This window comes from Tenrec ecaudatus, chromosome 4, assembly GCF_050624435.1.
Source record: "Tenrec ecaudatus isolate mTenEca1 chromosome 4, mTenEca1.hap1, whole genome shotgun sequence".
In the NCBI taxonomy this organism is placed as follows: Eukaryota; Metazoa; Chordata; class Mammalia; order Afrosoricida; family Tenrecidae; genus Tenrec; species Tenrec ecaudatus.
In genome coordinates, this window is record NC_134533.1 from 51,753,081 (window position 1) to 51,775,639 (window position 22,559).

The following is a 22,559-nucleotide window of genomic DNA, read 5'->3' on the forward strand; positions in this document are numbered from 1 at the left end:
CTTCTGCACAGACCCCAGAACTACTCTAGCACAGGAAGGCTGACCAGGCTAGGGAATGCGGGGGCCAGACACCCCAGGCAAAGAACACACAGTAAGTGATACGCTCCCCATTCAGCTTCTCCCCCAGAACATTCAGAGCCAAAGGCCCCCATGATCTTGAGGGTTAACTATGCAGCTGGGAACATCAGGAATGGTTGGTAAGTTCAATGAATTCCACAGGCACCATGCCCATGATGGAAGGTGGCTTCTTCGTGAAATGAGAATTCTGTAGATGGGCCCCTTGAGGTTTCATAAATACCTCTGACATGACACAATGCTGGGTACACACACAGTGTCCCTATGCAGCACCCAAGGGCTCCTGGGACCGGAAGGAAACACGCCCATGGCTTCACTAACAACTGTCTGATTTTGTCCTAAAAATCTAGTTTATTTTTTGGGTCTCATCTGATTCCAAACCATTTCCCATGGATATCTGCTAGGATCACACTTAGAGCAATCATCACAGAGGAACAATGAAGGGAACACGTGAGGCAAATGACACTCTCTCTAGTCTCATCAGGACCCACCCCGAGAGAGACGCTCCCCAGGCCCGACAGCACAAGGGAAGGACCAAATTTCCATCAGCAGGTTGCGGAGACAGCTGCCGCCTGTGAAAGCACCTCTACTTCCTTCAGCCTAAGCAGTCCTTCTGCTGCCTTCTGGGAAGCCCTCTGACAACATGGCATGACCCCAAACAGGAGTTCTCAGAGAACAGATGGCAAACTTGACATCAAAGATACAGCTGCCCCAGACCAGTGCCCTTGGTCACCCTCACGTCTGAGGCTGAACTCCCCTCTCTGCCAGAATCACCAGCCACCTGAGACCAGAAGGGCAGCATGCAGTTCAGAGTTAAGAGAGGAGGCATTTGAGGAGCCGATACCAAAGGCTCAAGTAGAAAATGGACTGGAAATGAGGATGACAACATATGTACAAATATGCTGGATACAATGGATGTATGGAAAACTGTAAGAACTGTAAGAGGCCCCAATAAAATGATTAAAAAACAAACTGTTTTTCATATCTCCAGTTCTCCTCAGGAGAAACATGAGATTGTTTACCCAAAAAAAAAAAAAGTAGGAATGGAAAGAGGGAAACAGTATATTGAGGGGAATACAAGGGTTGAATTGAACCAAAATGTGTATGCATTGTTGAATGCTAAAACTGACGATCTGTTCTGTAAACTTCCACCTATCTCTCTCTCTCTCTCTCTCTCTCTCTCTCTCTCTCTCTCTCTCTCTCTCTCTCTCTCACACACACACACACACACACACACACACACACACACACACGAGCTACAAGTGGCTGTGTACATTATTTATGCAACTGACTATTTTAACTTACTCGTATGCATTCCTTTCAAGTGGTCATTGGCTAATGACAAGTTAACCTTTTCCGTCCTCGGTGAGCTCTGACAAAGCTTCTCCTGACCCTGAACTAAGCATCATTCTCTCTGTTGTCACTAGTAGCATGCTGCCCCTCCGGAGGGGAAGACGGCCCTCACATAAGAGGCCATGGATGGGGGCGGGTCTAGGGCGGGGCCGCAGCAGCGGAAGCCTTCCTGGTTAAGGAAGGCGGTGCCAACAGTGAGGACTTGTCAGGGGAACGGAGGACAGGCTCATCTTCCTGCCCGTAAAGCGGTGATAAGGCGCATTACGCCCTCCATCAGGGTACAGATACACTGTCAGAATACAGATGGGATACACGAGACAGAACATGCCCGTCTACACAGCCACACGTGAACGTGAGAGAACACTTCCCGAGGAAGAAGGCAGAATATGAGAACCGGTGCAGGTCAGAGAAAGAGCACACACAGAAGTCATGAAGCAGCATGTGAGGGAAACCTGCTTCTGTCTTTATCAAGGCCGCCTTGTGCCACACACAGACGCCCAACAAAGGTGACTATTTTTGGCGAAGGGGCAGAGAGGGGAGAGACAGGAGTGGTGCCAAGTCTGGCTCTGTTGCCCTAGGAGCAGGTCCAAGAGATGAGCTGGTCCGAGGACCCACTTAAAAAGGTTTTCCAGGAATATGCTTTACTGCCAGGCCTTAAAAGGCAGCTCTTTCAACAGCCAGGAAAATGGTCAAAACAACCTTTTCTTTCATACGCCACGGGGCATAATTCAAAGCGGTTTTACAATGCCAGTGCTCAGGATCACTGGCGTCCTTTGCCAAAACCTGGGGCCCTGTGTTCTCAACCCTGAGCCTTTTAGACTCACTTGACACGGGGAAGGTGATGCTTCGCTACGGAAGCATTCCCAAGGGGCAGGGGCACCCAGATCTAAGGGGGGAAGGGCTGACCAGGGCTGAAGCCTCTGAATGCTGATGGCCCAGCAAATAAAGAACCCATTTCACAGATGTTTTAACTAACAAGTTCTAAAAATGAAAAATAAAAACAAACGACAATTTTGGATGTCTCTTGGGAGGGGCCCTGGGAGGCTGGGAAATAAGTGCGGGAAGAAACATGACCCCAACTTAAGCTTGAGATACAAAAGAGCAGTGACAGGAGGAGGGAGGGTGGTGGGCTGAGGACCCAAGGGAGAAATAAGAAAATGTGGAGGGGAACCCCCACCCAGGGAACCCCCACCCACCCACCCACCAAAAAACCTTTCCTAACATCTCCTTCCATTACTGTCGATTTTAGCTCCAGCAGCAAATGAGTAAGCTACTGGGCAAACCACACGTGGGCAAGAGCAGAGCGTGAAAGGGGCGGGAAATGGCTTAGAAGCACCCCTCAAATCCTGGCCCCCCTTCAAAACAGACCAACGAGAGGCAGCTAAACAAAGTAGGAGTAGGGTCACCAGGAGTCAGAATCGCCTCGATGGCACTGACTGTGCTTCTGGTTTTGGAGGTGGCACGTGAAATGCCTGACTACTAGCTGGAAGGCCAGCAGTTCAAATCCCCGTCCCCGTAGGCCCCTGAGCAGACCTTTCTGGCCATCTGCTTCTGAAAGGTCCCAGCCTTGCCCAGGCCACAGAGCACAGCTCTCCCCGCACACAAGGAGACGCCGTGAGCCGGCGCAACACACACAGCCTGCGGCGGACACACCGTGAACCGAGGGGCGCTCATCAGAAAACCCACTCCACCTTCTGGAAATACGTCCTGCCATGCATTTCGCATGCCCGCTGCCTTCTTCCCTCGGTTTAGACCCTGTTCTCAATCAACAACAGCTGCCTCAGGACAGCGGGCTAGCGATCTCAATTACGAGAACGCCTCTCCTTTAAGCCGATACTGAGAATTCCTTTGCCTCCGGAGGAAGTGGTCAAACATTCTCTTCCCAGGTGTTTTCCCCAACCTTCCAATGACCGCAACGGCTTTCCTTCCCTTTAGCTCTCAGCTGCGACTTGGTAAGCATCACAAGGCACTGTTTCCCGTGTGCTGTGCGCTGTTCATGTTCTGTAATGACTGTGACCAAGGCCCTGTCCATGACCTCGGGTTTGTTTTCTATTTTAATTCCTTGTCAGGCTTCGGGCTGCACGTCAGCCGCTGATTTGCCTTTCGGCCACCGAGGAACTGGCTGCACTTGCTGGGACCACCGCGTCTCCGATGCGTCACCATAGAGGGGGAGCTAACCTCCTTAGCACTTCCTCCCACTCCCCAAAGAGGCCTGGCCTCTTTTTCACCCAGGGCACGGTTCAGCAGCCCCCGCCGGAAGGCGATACACCAGGGTCGACCAGGGGAAGCAGTCATGGATCTGGGTCATGAGTTTCTGGTAAGAAAAATTATACTTACAGACAAAAGATTCATAGATAATCCAGTCACACACCACCGAAAGGAAAAACAAGAAGAAGATGTAGTAGTGATGGTTGCCAAACCCTAAATCAAAAAGGGGAAAAAACACACTTAATGCTTCAAACAAGGATATTCTAGATTAATATAGTGCTAACATTTTCCTATAAAAAATTCTCACCAAGTAAAACAGAAATAAGGCTGTTGCTTTTAGATATCATGACACAACAACAAATCAAATGTTTCTATCATGCCACGGGCAAACGTCCACATTAGCAGCACTCGTTGGTTGCTCTAAAAGAAGGCACTGTTCAATAGAATGGACTTTATTAAGCACAGCAGTTGTAGGCTGCCCTATATCGGTCTAGAGGGAGAAGAGAAAGCTGGGTCCTAGAGAGATTCAAGTCATCCCTCTCTTCCTTCGTTCTCTCCTTCCCTCCCTCCGTTCCTGCAGGTTCACCCCAATACTCTCTGAGCACCAAATAGTGACTTCATGGGGAATCCAAGCACAAGACTAAAGAGTCAGCTAAGTTGCAATGGTTGACGGGAGCCAAAGAGGGACACCTGAAGTGTGGGAGGGATCTACAGAGAGGAGTGGGGGAGGGTGCCAGGTAGCCAACCCCTCCTCTTCCAGGCCGCCTGGTGCTAATGACACACACTCCTCAGAGGACACACCCTGTTCCCCGCATCTCCTGAGGCAGGAAAGCCCAGTAGAAGGAGCAATACTTATTGGATCATGAGACCAGGGTGCCCATTTGTGTGACTTCTACTATGCCTGACTTCTCCGGTACAGAGTCCTGACTCTGATACGTTCTTATTCCTATTTGACGGGCCGTGGGAACCAAACCAGTTGAAGTCTCAGAAAACACTGTGTTAATTGCAGTGTGGGAACACCATATAAATACATTACTTCCTTTTTCTACTGCCATTCGGGGTTGCCTGGCATTGGCATCATCTGATCTCTACGGAGGGATGGGGCCCATCAATCATGGTACCTCAAGAATCCTCCATCTGCCTGTTCTTGAGGAGCAGAAGAGAACATCACAATGCACCCAGGAAACCTGACAGAGCTGAACCAGCCCCTGCAATGCAGTGGTTGTGAAACTATACTCTCTCGTAAGGACTGTGGCCAGAGTTTCTCAAGACACACACACACACACACACACCACCACCACCACCACCACCCCCCAACACGGTTTTTACCACGTGTTTACCATGATGGTTCAAAGGAAACCCAGGGCTACAGAACAGGGAAGGGAATAAATATTCCCTCAGTGGAAAGCAACCCCCAGGGCTCTGATATTCAGGGATTTTAGTTTCTACCTGAACCTTGAAGGAGGCAAGTGGAGAATATAGACAAGCTTCAAATATGAGAAGAGCAGGGCATGTGGAGTAGAAAACTGACACTTATGAGTGACCTCAGCCAATGAATGTCACCGTCAATATGCCTTGTCATCACTGAGACTGAGAAGCTCAGACCAACCTGAGGTGCACGGATGGCCGAGGGATGATGCTACAGGAGAAACTACACTCTACAGGGTGATCACTATGAGCAGCCTTGGACAACTGTTTTCTAAGTCTCATGCCATAGAGCTGCTCCACTGACAAAGGAGATCCAAACAGACCCCCGAGATGCCCTTCTCCCCCCACTCCCACCCCCAGTCACACAGTGACTAAATGTCTGCCTCACGCCCCAGGGAGAAGCAGTCAGTTGCGTCTCACCAATGCACCGTCCGGTCCACAGGCAGTGTTGGTCGTAGCGAGCCACGCAGGAGTTGCACACATGACAATGGAGCGACCTCAATGGCTTCCGGATCTAAATGGGTGACCGAGAGAGGCCTGAGCAGAAGCCCGTGTTTCCAGATGGCAGCAGTGGAGGAGACAGAGGCACAAACAACCCCAACCAGACCATCGGCTCACACAGGCTCTGCATGCCTTCTGGCTGCGCCTTTCTCCACGTCAGCCTGAGCAGGCCACCACAAAGAGAGATGCGCATTCCAGAGCGGACTAGGGGAAAATGAGGCAGCATCCCGTAACAGAAGGAGCACTGGGCTGGGTAAAAGGGACCGAGAGTTCCAATTCTTGTCTTGGTCTGCCAATATTTGGGGGCGGCCCCTTCCTCCCTCAGCCCTTGATTTGTCAGTTGCACGATGAGTGGGTTCACTAAATGTTTTTCGGGGTCAGCATGAGCCTGTGACTTGAAGTTGCTCCCATAGTTCCCTCGTGAGAGTAAAACCACACAGCACGTACTGTGGATGTTTCATAAAGAGAGCTACCACAGGCAACTCCAAAAGCTATAAACATCAGTCTTCCACGGGCTTAAGAGCGTTGTTCCTACAGTGTCTCAAAGTTAGGACCTGAGAGAAACAAGACCGTGTAACGGTGCCATAAAGGTTTGACAAATGCTTACACGTACAATGATATCAAGCATTTACTTTCACTGTGGAGGGAAAAAAATACAGAAAAGACTCACTCACAAGACACGAAGAACAAAATGTTCTGAAGTCCAGAGAACCCGTTTCTGCCAGGGTGATGATACTCTGAAAGACATGAAGCTGACCTGACAATCCTGTCTTACTGGATGATAAAGTACGCATCGTTAGATACATCCCCAAACCGGGGTAGCTAGAAAAGCAATTTGAAATACTTGCCACCAAATCATTTCATGCTTGAAATCGTGTGACTTATCAAGGGTGCATTTCAAACCACAGCCAGTAAGCTAGAATGCACAAAATTACACCACAAACCTTTCTCTCTGCAAGTAGTCATCACGCCCCAGCTCACCCCCAAATCGGTTAAAGAAGCACACACACCATCAGCATAGGAGGGTATGTAAAATAAGCACAGCTACGAAACCATAGAGACCTTCATTAAACACACATAGCCGAGTGTGACGCTATTGTTTCCCGACATGGCCTCCCTCTAGGTCTCCAGACTTCTGAAGGCGATGTTTCCACCCCTGAAGGGCTCCTTGTGGTGCTGCTGGGTAACCACTGTCCGTGGTTCAAATCCAGCAGCCACGCCACGGGGAGAAAGATGAGACTCTCTGCGCCTGGTCGCCTGCAGTCTCAGCACCCTACATCAAGTCCCATGCACTGGACTGACCCACCAGTGGGTGGGTGCCTGCGTAAACCTACAAACACTGGTGTCTGCCACGTCAGAATGGCAATTTGGGCAATCTCAAGGTACTCAAACTGTATTCCTTTGGAATGTTCTATAGCTTCTGGAAACAAAAAAAGAAGCCAGAAGGGACAGGATATGGGTTATAGGGTAGAGGGGATACGGTTTCCCAATTAAGTTCTCGCAGGTCAGCCTTTGCTACCCTTGAAAAATAAACACGTGCACTGTCACAAATTCAGGGTGGGGATGGGGTAGGGTAGGTCTTCAGCACAACTTTTTTCATATCAATGCAGATTCCAATTTTCTTAAAATGCCTTCACAATATGCGCCTATGATCATCTTGTGTCCTTTAAGAAAGCCTATGGAGATTGCCCCTTTGGATAATGAACCAGTCACCATAACCTCTTGGCTTTGAATTCATCTTTGAAGTCTTCTTGACCTTCAGTCCGATGCTTGATCCATCTAAAAATTTCAGTTTTGGGGGCAGCCTTCTCAAGTGCTTGATGCACAGCTGCAATGACTTTGGGAAGATGTCCACTGGAGTTTAATTGGAAAGGTGACATCAGTCCTGATCTCAAACTTGCTTTTTTCCCAGTGGCACAAGATGCTCTGTTTTGAAGGCATGGGACGAAGACAAGTCTATTTCTAAGAGAACTTGCTTGCAGCCATCCACTGACTGCAGAGACATGCTTCCACACATGCTGTGCAGGAATGAACTGGAATCCAGGAGCAATGCTTTGATTTGCCTTCATAAAGCAAAATGGATGGTTACAAGCACCTAGAGTTGAGTCTCCTCTTCTCCCAGAAACAGTCTTTGCCCCTTTCCCACCTCTCTGTCCCCCGCTCCTAACGACTTACAAGCAACAGAAAATGAACCATGTCATTTAGCACCGTCACATTTGAGGGATATCCCCTGACAGTAAAGAGGGCTTTCCCTTGACTTAGCTGCCCTTCATCTACAAAAATGGGAAAAATGCAAGTGAAAGGAGGAAAATTTAAATGGCATCATAAAGAAGTGGGGGTCATCGAAATGACTCTTGGAAGACACAACACATAGATGGAGAAGCCTCCCCTTGGGGGGGCTTGCATCACCTCCCATGGTGGGGCGTCTGTTTTGGTGTCCGGCCTTGCAGGTGCGATGATGAAAAACCCCAGTGTGGCTGCTGACCTGCTGGAGTTTGCACACCTTCCTGTTTGAAGGGCGAAAGCTCACCTTGTTCCTCTCCTCCTCGGACGACTTGGTGTAGCCTGGATCCGTTGCCCACGTATTGTAGAAAAAGTAGAGGAAGGCTAGGATGCTGAGAATGAAAGTGAAGTAGAACGGGCTGCCTGCCAGATGTTAGGACCAAGTTAAGGCAAACACAGGGAACTCCCACAGAGCCTGGCACAATGACGACGCAAGAGAAAATCTGCGCTGGTGTCCAAAGGCTCTCAGTGAGGCACTCGACTACACGGACCGCCGCCTGGTGTGGCCCCAATCTACGCTGTAACCCCCAGGAGTTCTTCACTACGACGTGGCTAACAAGTAATCCCGCATTACTGCGATTAGGTACACCAGGGAGAGCTGCAATTCACGAGGTGCATTCTGAAAACAAAAATCATTCAAGGGCTCAAAATACATTCATCTCTCATGGTGTGACCGTGGCCAGCCTGTGAATAGCCGGGAAAAGATTTTCCGACAATTTTGACTACGCCATCCAAACAAACTCCTTCAAAAATTACAACTGCAACCATTCCCCTATAGATCAGATTCAAATTGCTTGCCAAATTTTGCCTCCTCGGAGTTTATTAACCAGTCTTTCCAATTTTGTTAGGCTGGGCTAATTAAAACACCAACAAAAGGAACTCCTCTCCTTGCCAAGTAATTACAAATCCAGTGGTACTGGGGGAGGGCAGATTTATGGATAAATTGAGATGAAACTGCTTCAAGTATGATAGTTGCCTTGAAATGGTTTCAAAGAGGTATACATTATTTTTATAAAGGGTAAAATTGTGCTGCACAGAATACAAGTGACTGTACAGTATCAGTGAGCTTATTTTTCTTGCTCAATTTAAACCCTGCTGGATAGGGTGGGTGCAACAAGCAAAACTCACTGAGCGTTTGAATGATACTCTCTAGTGGCAAACTTGGCCACAAAATAGACTCCCAACCCTGGCTGGTCAAAGCGGGGTCCATGGACCCATGGCGTGGACATCTCCTGGAGCACATTCGAAAGGCAACACTTCATGCACCAGCCCCAGCCTTCAGATCCTAGCTCTTGGTAGACCCCCAGGTGATCCAAATGCACTTTGAAGTCTGAGAAGCTCTGGTCAAACCCACAGAGCCCACCACAACCACACCTGGTTCAGATGAAAACCAAAACCACACGAGTCAATTCTGACTTGTAGCAGAGCGCTTAAGGAGCTCTGGGGGTGTCGTTAGTTACAAGCAGGCTGCTAACCACATAGCCAGCCGTCTGAAAACTCTGCTCCGTGAGAGAAAGATGCAGCTCTCTGCTCTTAAGGGGATGTGCAGCTTCACAAACCCACAGGGAAGTTCTATAGGGTCACCATAGGATTACTGGTATCCCTTGCTGTTATCTGCAGGTAGTCTGGCTTCAAAACCCAAAATAAAAGATATTGCCCAGCATGAACCAGTTCAAAGCCATGGCTGACTCACTGGGCAGTCCTGATCCCACACACTGAGCTGGGAGCTGACTGCCTTTTGGGCTCCTGTTGCACATGACTTTTGCACTGTTGTCCAAAACTGCAACTAAGTAAAATCCAGTCAGAATCACTGACTGAACGCCCCCTCCCCTTTCCAAGGGAACAGAAGTGCCACATCAGGGTGTGTGTGTACTTTTCTGCCCAGTGTGGATTGGGATGGAGTAATTGTACCCAGTCCTCCAGGGTCACTGTAACATGGGATTGAATCCACGGTGGGTAATGGACCAAAAAGAAACAAGGACAGAATTAAGAATAGTAAAAGACTTTAAGGCAAGACGGGCCTTCTCTTAATAGTCATATGTTATCTTTTCTCATAAAATTCATATCAACACACAAAACATTGTCCAGTTGAATCCAGAGCTTCAAACTGGTTCATTGTGGTTTGCCTTCCACTGCTGAGAATTTGCATTTCCACCCACATATCATGAATCACAATCTATGTGTTAAGAGCCCAGGTGAACTTTATGCAGACTTAAGGTGTAATTCACCAACCTGTGGGTCACGATCCCTTTGGGGGGATCAAACGACCCTTTCACAGGGGTCTCCTGATTCATAATAGTATCAAAATTACAGTGATGAAGCAGCAACAAACATATTTTTATGGTTGGGGGTCACCACCACATGAGGAACTGGATGAAAGTGTCACGATATTAGGAAGGTGGAGACCCACTGTGCTAAATGTAAATTCTCAGCAAGTGGCTGGACTGGAATGCGCAGGCTCGAGGCCTTGGCTGATTCATTGCATGATCCTGCTCAGGGAGCTGAGAGCTGACTGCTATTTGGGTTCCTGTTCTAAATAACATACAAAAATATAAATATGTAAAATCCAAGAAAACCACAAGACAACCCCCTTTTCCCAAGTAAATGGAATTGCCCCTCCCTTGCTTTGATGCCTGTACTTGTGGGGCTCACCTACGACCCGAAACACTCCCGTGTCCCTCATTCTGACACTTAGAGGATTCATGTCCTAACTACTTCCAGGGCCAACTGACATCACCCTCCGCTTGCAGGCCTTTTCTGGGTCCCTACAGGAGGGCCCGCTTCCTTTCTCTGGTACGTCCAGCTCTTTGTAGACAAGTCACCCTCTTCAGTGAGCTTGCGAACTAACAGGCAAGTGTCTCAATGTGGAGGGAAAGCACGGCGTGCTGTGATTTCCATCAGTCAGTCAGCGGTCTTTCTTGAGGTCTGTTAGTCCCACTACCCACGGCCTACCCAGCTACCCGACATCAGCTCATTCTCCCGATTCAATGAATGTGGACTGAGTACCCATTCTACTCAAATACTTTGGCTTCCAGTGATACAAATTCCAGCTACTTGAAATGGAATGGCAAAGATCATGCCTGCAATAGAAACAGCGACACTGCTCCTTCCGCGGCCAGCTGGGCCCCTCTGCCCCTGCTCTTGTTTGGCGTCTTTTAGGACAGACTTGAAAGCTGAGCAAATCCACTGCAGGTGTCGACTGAGCAGCAGGGCTGAGACGGCTGTCTTTGCCTGGATCCTCAAACCCTCGTAAGAGGGAGTGAGAACACGCCGGCCTCCCGGAACGCCAGGGCAGCGCCCACCTCGGGCTTCCTTCCACACTCCTTGTTCTGTCTCACTTGCCCTGACTCCATGACGTGTACGGCAGACTCTGGAATCAAGCACAGGACTTGCCTTGCCTGGAGCTCCGGAGAGTGAGCTCCGTCAGCGTTACAGCAGCATCACAGCTCACTGTTGCAGGGTCTTGCTTGACCACCGGCCTCAGCAAAGCCCTATTCTCTTTCATTCGTGCCCCCATAAAAGCCAAGCACATGGCTTGCTGAACAGACAGAGAAGCGGAATGCCTGGGGAGCTCATCCAGAGCTGTCCGGAAAGCTAGTTTTAGCATGCAGCCCCTTTATAGATGTTTTTTCCCTAAGAATAAGGAATAACACATCTTCATAATAAAACGAGAAAACACTTGTCAATCTGCTCCTGTGACAAACACAGTTTTGGAAATCCTATGGGGTAATTCAACTCGGTCCTCTAAGGTGACCACGAGTCAGAATCAACTCCAGGGAGACAACAGAATTAACATATCTATTATTTATAAGATACTCAGAACAGGGGCGGTGGGCAACACCTTAAGGTGGCACAGCCTAGTAAGCCATGTAGCCAGCCCATGAGCTTGGTACTGTTGCCCCCAATTTACAAGAACATTTGCGACTCAGTGAAATAAATGGCTAGCCCAAGGTTAGACAAGTGGGAACCCAGTCCGTGCGGATACAAAGATTCCGCTTTCCCACAGAGGCCCAGACCCCTTCCCACAACGGACCAGTGACTGTGGGAGAACGAAGCTCACCTCAGTACAGAATTGGCAGCCTGGTAGCTCGTCAATGTGCCTTAGACAGAAACGCGCGGCATTTCAGGTTCAGCTTGGAAATATCTGACAGTGAAGTGTGCCACCTACTGACTCACTCCAGCTCCCGCGTAGCAGATCCCAATGGGTGCTGAGAACAAAAGGCTTTATGCTGTACACGCAAGTGAAAGATTCATCTCATCACCTCTGACCCCTTCACATTCTGCCCCACTATGGAAGCCCATTCCCAAGTGTACCACGTAATAGCATCTTCACCAATCGCGTCCACAGAGCCACCCTGCAACGGAGGTGACAGGCTGAAAGTGAGGTTTCCTGGCTGCAATAAAAGCAGAGCTTTGCCAATTTAGAATCTACGAATTTGAAATAACTCAAGTACATAAGAGAGCTCCTTTTATGTGCAAAATGTGAAATGACATGACTTGCTCAAAATGTAAACATGCGTCAAGTAACACAACTTAGAAAACGGTTTATTTCACGGCTAACCGGGTTGGTATACGAACAGGTCAGCCGGCCCTTCTCAGCATTGTGCTCATTGTCCTGGAACGCCCAGCACTCGAACTTCTACAAGTAATTTCCGCTATACTTTACTCATGGCCTGATGAAGCACTTCTTTATCATGTAAGGATATCCCTCAGGTTGTCAGTAAGTAGCTACGATGGCGAGCACTTCAAAAGCTATGCCGAAATCAGTAATTGTGAGAGAAAAGTTAGTTGTGGTACAATCTTTTTTAAAATGCCAAGAGACTTCAAAGGCATGTTGTGCTATTAAGTTACACTAAATAAATTTGTAAAACATTAGAAATACTACTCAGAAAATAAAAAGCTGCAGTAAAGCAAAAATGTGCCATAGCGGACTACATGCAGATCTAGGCGCCTTATTGATTAAATTAACATTTATTCCTATGAAAACCCATTCTTGAATTAAATGCATCTCTCCCAAACACTTCTTGCTTTTGAAAAGATGACATAACCAGGAAAAGAAACAATTTAAATAAATATGCTTAAAGATATATTTCTCTCTCCTCCATCCATGTGCTACACTCTATGCAAAGCAAGGCAATATTCACTTCCCAGAATCCTCAGGAGGGGAGAGGTGGGGAGAGGTAAACAACGGATGCAATAAATGGCTAAAAGCCAAGAAGTAAAGCCTGTCCCCGCTCCCCACAGGCAACTGAACTTGGCCAACCCTAAAAGCACATCCCACTCCTAAACTGGGAGTAGGCCTCGACCTTGATCCTCAAACAATTTAACCGTCCCTTAAGCAGTATTGTGAAACCATGGGTTGCTATTCATTAGTAGTCATGAACCCAGTTAATGGTAACATGACCTACATTTTTATAAGAGGAAAGATAAAATAAATGAAATGAAGTTTTGAAATAATGTGCTAAGGACACATTTTAAGGGCTGCTATCTGACGCTTTTGTTTCACCTATGTTGGGGGACAGCAATGTACATTCATTTCTCCTATGGATAACCTCCAAAGGGCTTGAGAATCACCGACTCGCATAATACCACTGCCATTGATCTGCTGCTGCCCAGTACCCTGCCCAATAATCATGCCATCTTTCTATCCAGAAGATTTACTCAACAACTGTCACTGCTGACCAAGTTAGATGAACCACCTGGCCTTGAAGAGAATCTCAGGGCAATCACACACATGATTATAGGTTCTAGTCCAACACTCACTGAAGCCACTGTCTCCCTCGTGTGAGGAATTAATACCGGCCCCTCCATTTCCTTGGTGTGCACGGAGATTATTTCCAGAGTGGGGCAGATTTTCAACAACCAGAATCGTTCAATGAACATCTTCAAATATCTAACTTCCTAACAATGGCATCACGCATTTCAAAAGGCAAAGGGAGACACGTGCGCATTCACAGTCGCAGTGGAAGGATATGAGGAAAGAACAAGACGAGCCACGTCATAAATATCCAAAAGACGGAGCTTAGTAGAAAGACTGTTGGCAAGTACACAAGGTTCCTATAGCCGACCAGCAACCTAGAAGGAAAAGGATACACACGGCATTAGTGGACTGTGCGACTCGTGCGCATTTAGTTCTGATTGTCCCCAAGGCAGTCAGAGTGGTAACAAAAGCTTCCACTTCCTCAGTGCTTGTTGGGAGCCACTTTCCATGTGGCCACGGAGTTCTGCACCCTCCACCCACTGCACGCGAGGAAACTGAGGAACAATGCTTCTAAGGAAGTATGTGTTCCAGGTCTGATAACTGACGTAGGCATGATTTCAGTCCCCGTAATAAAACATGGGTTTCCATGATCTGGAGCCCCGGTGGCAGAGTGGTTCTACATTGGGCTGCTGACCGTAAGGTGCATGGTTTGAAGCTACTGGGCGTGCCACGGGAGAAAAATGGGGCTTTTCACCCCTCTAACAGTTCCAACCTCAGAGATCCACAGGGGCAGTTCTGCCCTGTCCCATGGGGTTGCTAGGAGTCAGAATTGACACCCTGGTAGTGAGGTTGTTTTGTTTTTGAGTTTTTTATACTGTGATGCATATTTTGCATTTCTATTCATCTTCTTTGCATATTTGTATTTTCTGACATGTTGCATTTCCAAATACTCCAAAAGTGCAGAGGTTAACACTTAGAAATCCGCTTTCACATTTAACACGCTCTCCTCGAGGGTTACTTGCTTCTGTGAAACACACAGGTGCACATGATCGTAACAAGCACGTCTGTCCTGCTAGCAGCTCGAGCAGCCAATGCTCCACAAAGAAGAGTGAGGTACAGGGCTCAAATGGCCTCGTCATTGAACACGAATGGATCCCACTTGGATAAAAGGCAACCATAAGCCCACATCTAACGTACTCAACTGCCTAGCATTATAAGGTCGTGGAAAAATGTCTTTCCTAATACTGAATACAGTCAGTGTATCTATATGAATGCATTTTAAGTTTATCCCAGGAATTGATGGTTGGTGGCTATGAAGTTTTAAAAATGACCAGGAAGCCCTCACTAAGGAGATGGTGCTTGAACTGAGGCCTGACTCCAGCTACAACGTCATATAGATACAAGCAAGGGCTGTGGCCCCAGGTGGGAATTGCATGTGATCAGGGGGGCGGATATATATATATATATATATATATATATATATATATATATATATATATATATATATATATATATATATATATATATATAGAGAGAGAGAGAGAGAGAGAGAGAGAGAGAGAGAGAGAGAGAGAGAGAGAGAAGGCTGGGTGCAGGGAAGGAAGACAGGGAAGGAGCGGGTGACTGATGTTCACAGCCCATGTACATTAGGGCCTTAGGTTCTATTCGAAGCACAGTTATGGCAGCCGGCCTGTATAGAGTTCTGGGCCTCTGCTTTGCAAGATCAGAAATACATTTTTGGGGCACTTTGGGGTTAACTGGATGCCAGTTTGTGACAATAAATTTGCAAGAATTTAATTTGTAAACTGCAATCCCAATTTACTGAGTGTCTTACAGGTTGCTGGACTTGCTCACCCAAAGGCCCTCTCTGAGGATGGCCGAATGGCTCTAACCTACAGGTCTAAAGGGCTGAGTCAGAAGTGGGCACAACCAAAGCTGGGGGCCTGGTTTGAAAAAGAAAATTGGAAAATGTTGAGAAAGAAAAGCAATTGGAGGGTTTTGAACAGGAGAAAAGACAGGAACTAGTCCACCTTTTAAAGAGACCACCCAGGTTGCTAGGTGGAGGTCAACTAACTCCAAAGAAGTCAGGGTCAAGTCAGAAAACCAGGGGAAGCTTGTCGATGTCTGTAGGGCTGCAGAGGAGCCAACTGACTGAGACTAAGCAGGCTTTGGAGGGAAATGAGGAGGGCTGGTGAGGGGCTCAGTGGGAAGGGAAAGGAAGCATCAGGATGATGTCTTGCATGAGGGACTGGATGCCAGCTTGCGAAGATGGGGAAGGGAGAGCGCAGGGAAACCGGGGCAGTGAGAGATGACTAGGAAGTACGAATTACGTGTCAGCCGTTGTTTTACACATATAAACTCATTCAGTCATAAGGCAGACATGATCACCATTGTTATTCCCATCTCACAGATGCAGGAATGAGGCACTGAGAGGCTAAACAACCTGTTCAAGCACATGCCGATACGTCGGGAGATCTGACTAGAACACAGGCAGTCTACATTGACTTCTTAATAATTATAGCAAGTCTATCAAGACTGTCCTAAAAATGGGATCAGACCACAACGAACACTTTATCACCTCCTGCCATTTAACTAGGTTGTTTAAACAAAAAACCAAAAAGAACAAATACTACTGCATTAATCTGGACTCAAAAATCAAAACAAGATTTCTAGAAAATGGGCAAAAATGCTGAGAGGCATAATGGTGTCCCGAATCATTCTACACTCACCAAAATTACTAAGTAAAAAAGTGACAAATACTTGGTTTCCCCCAATTATCATTTCAATAAACTTAGTAGGCTGACCCATTTGCTTTCAGTCAAATCATATGGTACTAAGACCTGTTTCTCCCATCAGTCCTGAGGGTTTTGCTATGTAGTAACAATATGTGATTCTCTATAATTACCAACAGAAACAAGCAACTGAATTAGCGATGTGATGATGAGCCTTGGGAAGACTAATATACACACCTTGGAAATAAAGACGTCAGGAAGAACAATGTTACGAGAAGGCTTCCTTTCAAAAGCCAAGAATCGGAATTGAAGTCCAGTATGTATCCAACAGCGCCCATGGTAATCAGGGAGAGCAGCAGCAGCAGGAAGAGCTGTAAGAGATTCAGATTTCAGAACCCGATGGGTCTTAGCTCCGAAACGTGTAACAGTCATTCATTCAGTACAGGAACTTAAGGGTACAGTAACAATGAGTCCAGCAGCAGCACTAATGAGAAGAATGCTTCAAAAGAGCGCATCAGTCAAGTCTGACGTTGGAAAAGTCACAGATTTCATAGACGACCTTTATTTGAACAGCCCTACATGTTATAACATATTGCTCAAACTTATTTTGTTTGTTTTTCTCCCTATGAGTTGTGGTCCTTTGAGAAAAAGGCTGGTGCAAAGCTGTGATGTTTACAAGCAACCTCCTTCCGATGGCGTTACCTATCAGAAAGCGTAACGTAAGCTAAAGGGAGCACCCCAAACCAACATGCCCAAGATTCAATGGAGGTGGGGGCGAACAAGAGCTCCCACGGGAGCACCACAGGGTACCACGCCCCAAGGTTCCAAGAAGCAAGTTTTCAGAAGAGCAGAGTTTACCTTGGGCATATGCAATCTTAAAGGCCCAGGAATGTCTGGGAGAGAGCCAGTTCCCAAAGCAGGGGTGTCCTTCCGGAGAAGCCTTGGAGTTTATCACTACAAGTCTGTGCCACTGAACGACCCGATATGCTCTGTGAAACAGAAGGTTATGTGATCCGGATGCTGTGCAAACACCCTATTAAAGCCTTCTGGGAGCCCGCTGCCAGCATCTTCACCTAGCTGCTCTGCTGTGCCTGCCGTTGGACTGTGGATGCAGGCGAGCCTGACAGGTGCAGCCTCAGTGGATGAGAAGGTAGCAGTGGGAACAGACTGAGAGCCAGTGGGCGGGGAAGAGCAGCAGGAGCCACCTGGACCCCCCCCGCCCCGCCCACTGAACAAAACCTGAAGCCCAGGTCAACAGCCATGTCCTCTGCCCGTATCTAACCTGTGCAGCTTTGCAAGAGTCTACTTTGGGGCTTTTAAAACTAGTAGGAACAAAGAATAAACAAAAGGAGAACTACTTCCCCTTCAAAACAACAACGACAACAACAACAAACCCCACACACACAAAATACATATCTATATGCAGGTAGGTGTTGCCCAAATGGATGTTCAGTGATGCACACTCATATGAGGGGGCTTCAAAAAGCTCTGCTATCTTTTCCTTCGATTTTTAACAAACCTTTTGAAGCACTTCATATGGTAGGCAGGGAAGCCAGGAGCAGGCAACACACCACTGACAGCCTGCGGAGCTGGGGCAACGCACTTGATTAGAGAAAAAGAAAAGCCAGAGACCCAAAGGAGCGCAAAAGGCAGAAATAGGAAACAGAAAGGCAGAATGAGAATGAGGGAGGAGAGGTCCGGAGAAGCCATTGGAAGGGCTTCAAAAGGGAGTCATCTCGATACCAAACTCCTCCGCAGAGGTCAAAAGCGGATGCGTGTCCTCAGGATGCAAGTCACTCGGTTTATCGGTTTATCTTGGAACAGAGCGTGAGCCTCCATTCTGACTGCACGATGAAAGGCGCCAGGTAGGGTATTTGGGCTATGTGTTTCCTTAACTACAACATACATGACCCCCTCCCCCCGCCCACACATACCCAACAAAGTGTCTCTTTGGAACAGCAAAGAGGAAAAATAAATTTTGCCCTATCTTCTTTAATGTTTACTTCTTTCAGCCATATTCTGGGTGATGACTTTGAATCTTTAAAATACTTCTGATTCTAATACACATGATCACCCGTAATGAGTGAGTCCTAACTAAAAAGAGAGATAGATTTAGAATCTACAAGCAAGGCACACTACTAGGCACTTGGGACACAATGACTTTAATTAAGGCTGTTCTAATAGAACTTACATCCTACCAGCGGATAAACAAATAAACATAGTGGGTGCATTGCAGTCTGTGGACAGATGGCTCGGGTAGGCCATTCTAACAGATTTGGTGTTTACTCTGGGTGCATTGGGATTTTCAGGAGATAGTGGACAGGATTTGACTTTTCCTTTAAAAATAATTCACCTGGCTGCTATGGGGAGACTACACGGAGAACAGAGCTCAGAGAGGTTTGTCAGAGAGGCAGCTACAGGAATCCAGTGGTGGGTGGGCGAAAATGGTATTCACTGGTAAAGCGATGAGAGGGGGTCAAGTGCTCAGACATGCTGAAGGCAGAGCCAGCAGCATGCCTTTCTGATGGACTAGAGAGGCGGAGGGCAGAGACCAGGCAGAGATGACTGGAAAGCTGGAGGTGCCACTGAGTGAGATGGGGCAGGTTACAGGGCGAAGGGCAGGGAGGAGCTTGGGAGCTCAGTACTGAATAGCTTCTGTTGACAATGCTTAGGAGACACTGGATTGGTAGCTGAATATATGAGTCTGGAAAGGTCTGAATTAGAAAATTTGAAGTTGTCATCATATAGAGAACGATATGACAGCATCAGTGGAGTGGGTAAATAGAAAAGAGGTCCAAGAACAAAACCCTGGGACACTAGCACAGTGGTTGTCAACCTTCCACATGCCGCCGCCCTTTCATACAGTTCCTCATGTTGTGGGGATCCCCCAAGTATAAAATTAGTTTCGTGGCTACTTCATAACTGTAATTGTGTTACTGTTATGATTTGGGCGACCCCTGTGAAAGAGTCATTTGAGCCACAAAGGGGCTGTGCCCCACAGGTTGGGAACCGCTGCATCTAGCAATAAGAAGTAGGGAGGAGAGAAGAATTGGCAGCGGAGGCTAAGGCCTAACTGTTACTTCTTTCACTCCCTCAATTTACACCTATGTGCAAACCAGGTATAGTATGCATGACCCTCTGCCTAGAAATCTGTTCATTTAGGATCACACTAAAAATGGAATTACTAATTATTAAAACAGGATAAGGTCACTATGTTTGAAAAGCAGGGAATCAATCCAACATCCCGCTTAATAACCTGAATTGTATTCACTGTGTTTTCTTAAGTCATTCCTAAGAATGAGCTGAACTTCTCAACTTTTCCAATGGTCCGGTTCACTCCAGATTGCTAAGCTAGAAAAAAATGTCAAATCTGAATTTCAACTTTCAAGTAAAATGCCAGATGTGTGACCTTAAGAAGAGGCTGCATGTTACATGTAAGTGTCCCAAGCTTTTCAAAAATTCACTTTTACAAAAGATCTACGGGAGTACCTGTTTATGCTGATAGGAAGAAATTAAGAGGATTTTTGTTTTACTTAAGAAAGGAAGAAAGTGGAACCACAGGGGACAACACTGGGGACAGTGTGGGAGCTCCGCCCGATCTGGACCCACCACACCGAGCCAAACACTAAGGGCATGGAACAGAACAGTAAGGGGAACAGAGCAACGAAGTCCCCAGGGAATACCAAAAATAGACTTTGGGGCCAGGGCTTGGCACCCCATCAGACTCGACTGGAAAGCACCCCTAAAGGCCAACAGTCCCTGAACTAACTACAAGCTCTTCTTTCTTGTGTTTGGTAATGTTTGTTTTTTTGTCATTGGCTTTTTGTTGTTGTTGTTTTGTTGCTTGGTTTTGCCCTGTCTTGTTTTTGTGCATGTTATTATCTCCCCAGGTCTGTTTAAATAAGATTGGCTGGATGAACAATCTGGAGGAGAAAACAATGGAACGGACAGTTCTGGGGGGACATGGGAGAGGGGGAGGTTGCGGGACAGGTAGTGGTGTTAACAAACCCAGGGACAAGGTGATCCAAATCGGTGGTGAGGAGGGTGTAAGAGCTTGGTGGGACTTGATCAAGGATAATGTAACCAAGAAGAATTACTGAAACCCAAATGAAGACTGAGCATGATAGTGCGACGAGGAAAGTAAAAGGAAATAGAGGAAAGAACTAGGAGGCAAAGGACATTTATAGAGGTTTAAATAAAGGCATGTATATATGTAAATATATTATATACGAAGAGAGGGAAATAGATCCTTGTGCATATATTTAAAGGTTTAATATTAAGGTAGCAGATGGACATTGGGCCTCCACTCAAGTACTCCCTCAATGCAAGAATACTTTGTTCTATTAAACTGGCATTCCATGATGCTCACCTTCCAGACACAATCACTGAAGACAAAGTGGGTGAATAAGCAAATGTGTGGAGAAAGCTGATGGTGCCCGGCTATCAAAAGATATAGCGTCCGGGGTCTTAAAGGCTTGAAGGTAAACAAGCAGCCATCTAGCTCAGAAGCAACAAAGCCACCTGGAAGAAGCACATCAGCCTGTGCGATCATGGGGTGTTGAAGGGTTCAGGTATCAGGCATCATCAGAACAAAAAATCATATCGTTGTGAATGACGGGGCAGAGTGCAGAGTGGAGACCCAAAGCCCTAGGTCACTGGACATCCCCTTACAGAAGGGTCTCTGGGAGGACATGAGCCAGCCAGGATGTGATGTAGCAACGATGAAACATACAACTTTCCTCTAGTTCCTAAATGCTTCCACCCCCCCGCCCCTATCATGTTCCCAATTCTACCTTACAAATCCAGCTAGACCAGAGGATGTACACTGGTACCGATAGGAACTGGAAATACAAGGAATCCAGGGCAGATGATCCCTTCAGGAGTAGTGGTGTGAGTGGTGATATTGGGAGGGTGGGTTGGAAAGGGGGAACTGATTACAAGGATCTACATGTAACTTCCTCTCTGGGGGACAGACAACTGAAAAGTGGGTGAAGGGAGACATTGAACAGTGTAAGATATGAAAAAAATAGTAATTTATAAATTATCAAGGGTTCATGAGGGAGGGGGGAGTGGGAAGCGAGGGGATAAAATGAGGAGCTGATGCCAGGGGTTTAAGTGGAGAGCAAATGTTTTGAGAATGAGGAGGGCAATGCATGTACAAATGTGCTTTACACAATTGTTGTATGTATGGATTGTGAGAAGAGTTGTATGAGCCCCTAATAAAATGATTAAAATAACAACAACAAAGAGAGGAAGGCCCTGAAGCCAGTACTCAGCGTTTGCTTTGCTGCAGGTCTGCCAGGTGGCAGTGCACACCCGGAGCAGTGAGAGCGCCATCACTAAGCTCCTTCCCCAGAAACTAAGCTTAGCTCTAGACCAACGGGCCTGTGCATGCTAGGTGAGTGCCACCTTAGGGTTCATATGCCATTTGGTATGACCAAATGGGCTATTTGGGGGCACGGGAATACCTGAAGCATTTCCCTTAGGAAGCACTGGTAAATATTCTCCACTTTATGCCATTTTGGCTTACAACAGGTTTCATTAGAATGCTCCCCTCTTCGGATAATAGGGAAGCTTTCATTAGTCTAACTAACGAAAGTTAGCCAAGTCTGACTCTTGATTCTCAGAAAACATTCTGAGTGTTAACTATTTTCCTTTCAGAATATCACCATAAAAACTTCAATGAGCAACAGGCTAAGAAAACATCTGTACAGTTTCCTGCAGAAATATTTTTTTCTTTTCTAAGAATCTACACTGCTTGCATTTCATTTCAACTAACGGATCAAGGCAGAAGTACGCCGGCAAAATGTTCACAAGGCAGCAGGTGGCCGGGTGCCACTTAGTTGGGGACTGGCCTACAGAAGTCGATGAAGACATCCAGCTTCCAACCCTGGGGGAAGAGAGACTCCGCAGAGAGCGCGCAGCATTGAGCCCTCACTCAGGCTTCCCTCGTGCCCTATAAACTAACCCCCTACCCCCCAATGTTCTTAGATTCCTTAAAACAGGGCCCAGAAGAGAGTACCTCGCATTTCTGTAGCCACCTCCAAAGTCTGAAGTTCTTGTTGGCTCTCATTTTGGCCTCTGCTTGTAGCATGTGAATAATGAGTCGGTTTTTGGTTTGTAGAGCCATGTCAAGAGGCGTCTCTCCCTTTAGAAGAAAAAACCTTTCAATTTTATTTTCCCTCTATCATGCTTGTGAGACTTTAAAAAAATTCACCAGATTCAACACACAGATTATTTACATCTTCCTGAGGTAATGGAAACGAAAACATACAGGT

The 22,559-nt window shown here is 47.0% G+C and overlaps 1 protein-coding gene across 2 annotated transcripts in view; it reads right to left on the reverse strand.

The window, feature by feature from the left end:
• ZDHHC13 (zDHHC palmitoyltransferase 13) overlaps positions 1-22,559 on the reverse strand; it is a 49,890-nt gene that overhangs the window by 7,297 nt on the left and 20,034 nt on the right. For both annotated transcript variants that reach the window (XM_075545978.1, XM_075545979.1), the window contains exons 8-14: positions 22,304-22,429; positions 16,519-16,652; positions 13,821-13,923; positions 8,096-8,218; positions 6,240-6,302; positions 5,485-5,578; positions 3,766-3,849 (exon numbers count right to left, since the gene is read on the reverse strand). In XM_075545978.1, the coding sequence (XP_075402093.1) occupies positions 3,766-3,849; positions 5,485-5,578; positions 6,240-6,302; positions 8,096-8,218; positions 13,821-13,923; positions 16,519-16,652; positions 22,304-22,429 (727 nt within the window). The remainder of the gene's footprint in view (positions 1-3,765; positions 3,850-5,484; positions 5,579-6,239; positions 6,303-8,095; positions 8,219-13,820; positions 13,924-16,518; positions 16,653-22,303; positions 22,430-22,559) is intronic.